Source organism: Penaeus japonicus, unplaced genomic scaffold, assembly GCF_977035675.1.
Source record: "Penaeus japonicus unplaced genomic scaffold, GWHDUDI00000001_assembly GWHDUDI00000024, whole genome shotgun sequence".
NCBI lineage: Eukaryota > Metazoa > Arthropoda > Malacostraca > Decapoda > Penaeidae > Penaeus > Penaeus japonicus.
This window is the reverse complement of record NW_028234426.1, coordinates 29,888,751-29,891,250: the sequence shown is the minus strand read 5'-3', so window position 1 is coordinate 29,891,250 and position 2,500 is coordinate 29,888,751. Positions and strand designations below refer to the sequence as shown.

Genomic DNA, 2,500 nt, shown 5'->3' with positions numbered 1-2,500 from the left:
TTGTGTGGCACCAACTTTTCAACATGTCTTAATCAGATTATTTCATACTAAAGAATTAGGTATATCATAAGTTGCTCTGACCTGAGGTAAACATTATAGTTACTCTAGTGATCCACTAATGGCAGTGAACATAATGTGGCACAGGTTTCAAAGACTTACAAACACCTCACCCCTACAATGCATCAAAAGGGAATATATTTTTACAGCTTTGGAATATACCCAAATGCTGTATCCTAGAACTTTATTTTCAGAACAGGTAGGCCAGCTAAAGGGTAACATTGCATGACAATGCTATTTTGATTAATTGTTTTTTCCTAAGGGAAGTACAACATCCTAGTAGAGAAATTAGAAACTGTAGACAAAAGAATCTTTTGCCTTATTCTTATTCTTGTTATTAAATATGATATCTTATGTATTGATAAGATGTAATAATTGATAAGTTGCCCCTTGTTTATAGAGAAATATCTGCTGGTTATCATTGATAATGAACTGTTAATTAGCTTAAATCTACACAGCAGGATATTTTCTTACCATTCTCATTTTGCATGAATCCAGACGCTCTTTAATTGTGTTTTTTTCTTGCATATTTCAAGCATTTTAATTCACATCAATGTATTTTGCAGAGGTGAAGCAGGAGTTAGATGACATGATGACCGACATCAAGAAGACAGCGAACAGAGTCAGAGCCAAACTTAAAGGTAAGTTAGACAAACCTGGTATGTACAGAATGAGTACAGATGAGACAAGAACAAGAGAAAAATATGTGAACAATGTGAGAATGTGTATAATTTCACATAGTAAGTTATACTGTATTGACTGTAGGTTCTGACATCTTGCTCTTTGTCATAATTCAATCCCAGTTTACATAGATCCATTAGAACAGGGCATGGAATAAGTGAGGTAGATGTCAAGGGATAAAAAAATGGAGGTTGAGATAATGTTGACTATAATGCAAATGATATAGGGAAGATGAAGTAGTAAGTGATAATGATAACATTGATAATATGTAATTTTCAGTAATATAAAGTCTTGAAGCAGAGCAGTTGAATTAAATTGGACAAGAAATATGTCAAGTACACAAAGAATTGGTCAGATGGATTTTTCCATTAATGCTTAGATATGCCACATAGCACATAGGTTTTGCTTACAGATAATGAAGTTTATGCTTCATACTAGATTTGTGGAATTTCTAATTTGACTGTTTTATTTTCAGTGATTGAGCAAAACATTGAATCAGAAGAACAAGTTAGTAAGGCGAGTGCAGATCTAAGGATAAAGAAAACTCAACATTCAACCCTGAGTCGTAAATTTGTGGAAGTGATGACAGAGTATAATCGCACACAAACGGACTACCGTGAACGATGCAAGGGCAGGATACAAAGGCAGCTGGAAATCAGTAAGTATTGTTGTTCTTGAATTGCAAGAGTAAGGATGACAAATATAAAGTTTAGAGAGTGATCATTTGTATTAGACATATGAACTAAAAGTGAACAGGATTTACAGAGTTAGACTTTCATCAGATTCCAAAGTATGTAAAGTATTTCTCATTAATAAGAGATGAGATAACAGAGTAAATTAAACATCTTTTTATCATCCTCTGCTTTTCAAAATTGTTGTTGTAGTGGATATGTGTCTCAAGCATGTTTAACTTCTGGTCATATACTACATAAACTACATTGTAAACAAAGATGCTTCTTTTTATAACTTGATGTGTTTAGTCAGGTATCAATCTCTTTGATGTTTTAATGTCTAACATAACTAACTTGCAATGTACATTTTTCTTTCCTGCAACCTCACCTTCTTCCCGATGCTGATGACACTTGCAGCTGGCCGTAACACAACTAGTGAGGAGTTGGAAGACATGTTAGAGCAAGGGAATCCAGCTGTCTTCACACAGGGGGTAAAGATATATTTCCTTACCATAGATAGTTATTCAACTTGGAGTGGTTACAGTACTTCAGAGAGAGTGGAGAATAGGACCATATGATGATGTATTTAGATATGTTGATTTGAATTTTGATATTTAAAAAAAGTCCATTTTTTTATGTATAGATGACATTAGTAAGTGTACCAAGAACTTGCTCTGAGTATGTCAGTAGGCAAAGTGTGTTCAGAGTTATTGTTATGATTTAGCCATGAATGTATTTTTAATTAATCCTATTTTGTTTTCATTCATTAGATAATATCCTTTGTACTATATTACAAAACAGATATTTGTATTAATCTTGAATTAGATGCTCATGCTCATAATTCTTCCCAGATTTCTTTTTTTGCATTAATCATCAAAGGTAAATAGACCTGTTGTTTCTCTATTATTTCTCTATTACATTAATGATAACTAACAACTGGAACATACATATTAACAGAATCTACAAGAACAAAAGATGTTGCTGGAAATGTGTTAGATATGTTAGATAGCACAAATGAGTTACTTAGATAAATCTAGAAATAAAGAACCAAACTAATTAATGGAATTTATCTGAAGCATGCTGATAGACTT

The 2,500-nt window shown here is 32.7% G+C and overlaps 1 protein-coding gene across 7 annotated transcripts in view; it reads left to right on the top strand.

The window, feature by feature from the left end:
- The first annotated feature begins 296 nt into the window (after nt 1–296).
- The window catches only part of Syx1A (Syntaxin 1A), a 42,013-nt gene continuing 39,809 nt past the window's right edge, over nt 297–2,500 (top strand). For all 7 annotated transcript variants that reach the window (XR_015192199.1, XR_015192200.1, XM_086550981.1 and 4 more), the window contains exons 1-3: nt 297–698; nt 1,214–1,396; nt 1,827–1,900. Coding sequence is in view for 5 of the 7 variants with exons in the window: in XM_086550981.1 (XP_086407107.1) it covers nt 611–698; nt 1,214–1,396; nt 1,827–1,900 (345 nt within the window). In the remaining 2 variants the exon portion in view is untranslated. The remainder of the gene's footprint in view (nt 699–1,213; nt 1,397–1,826; nt 1,901–2,500) is intronic.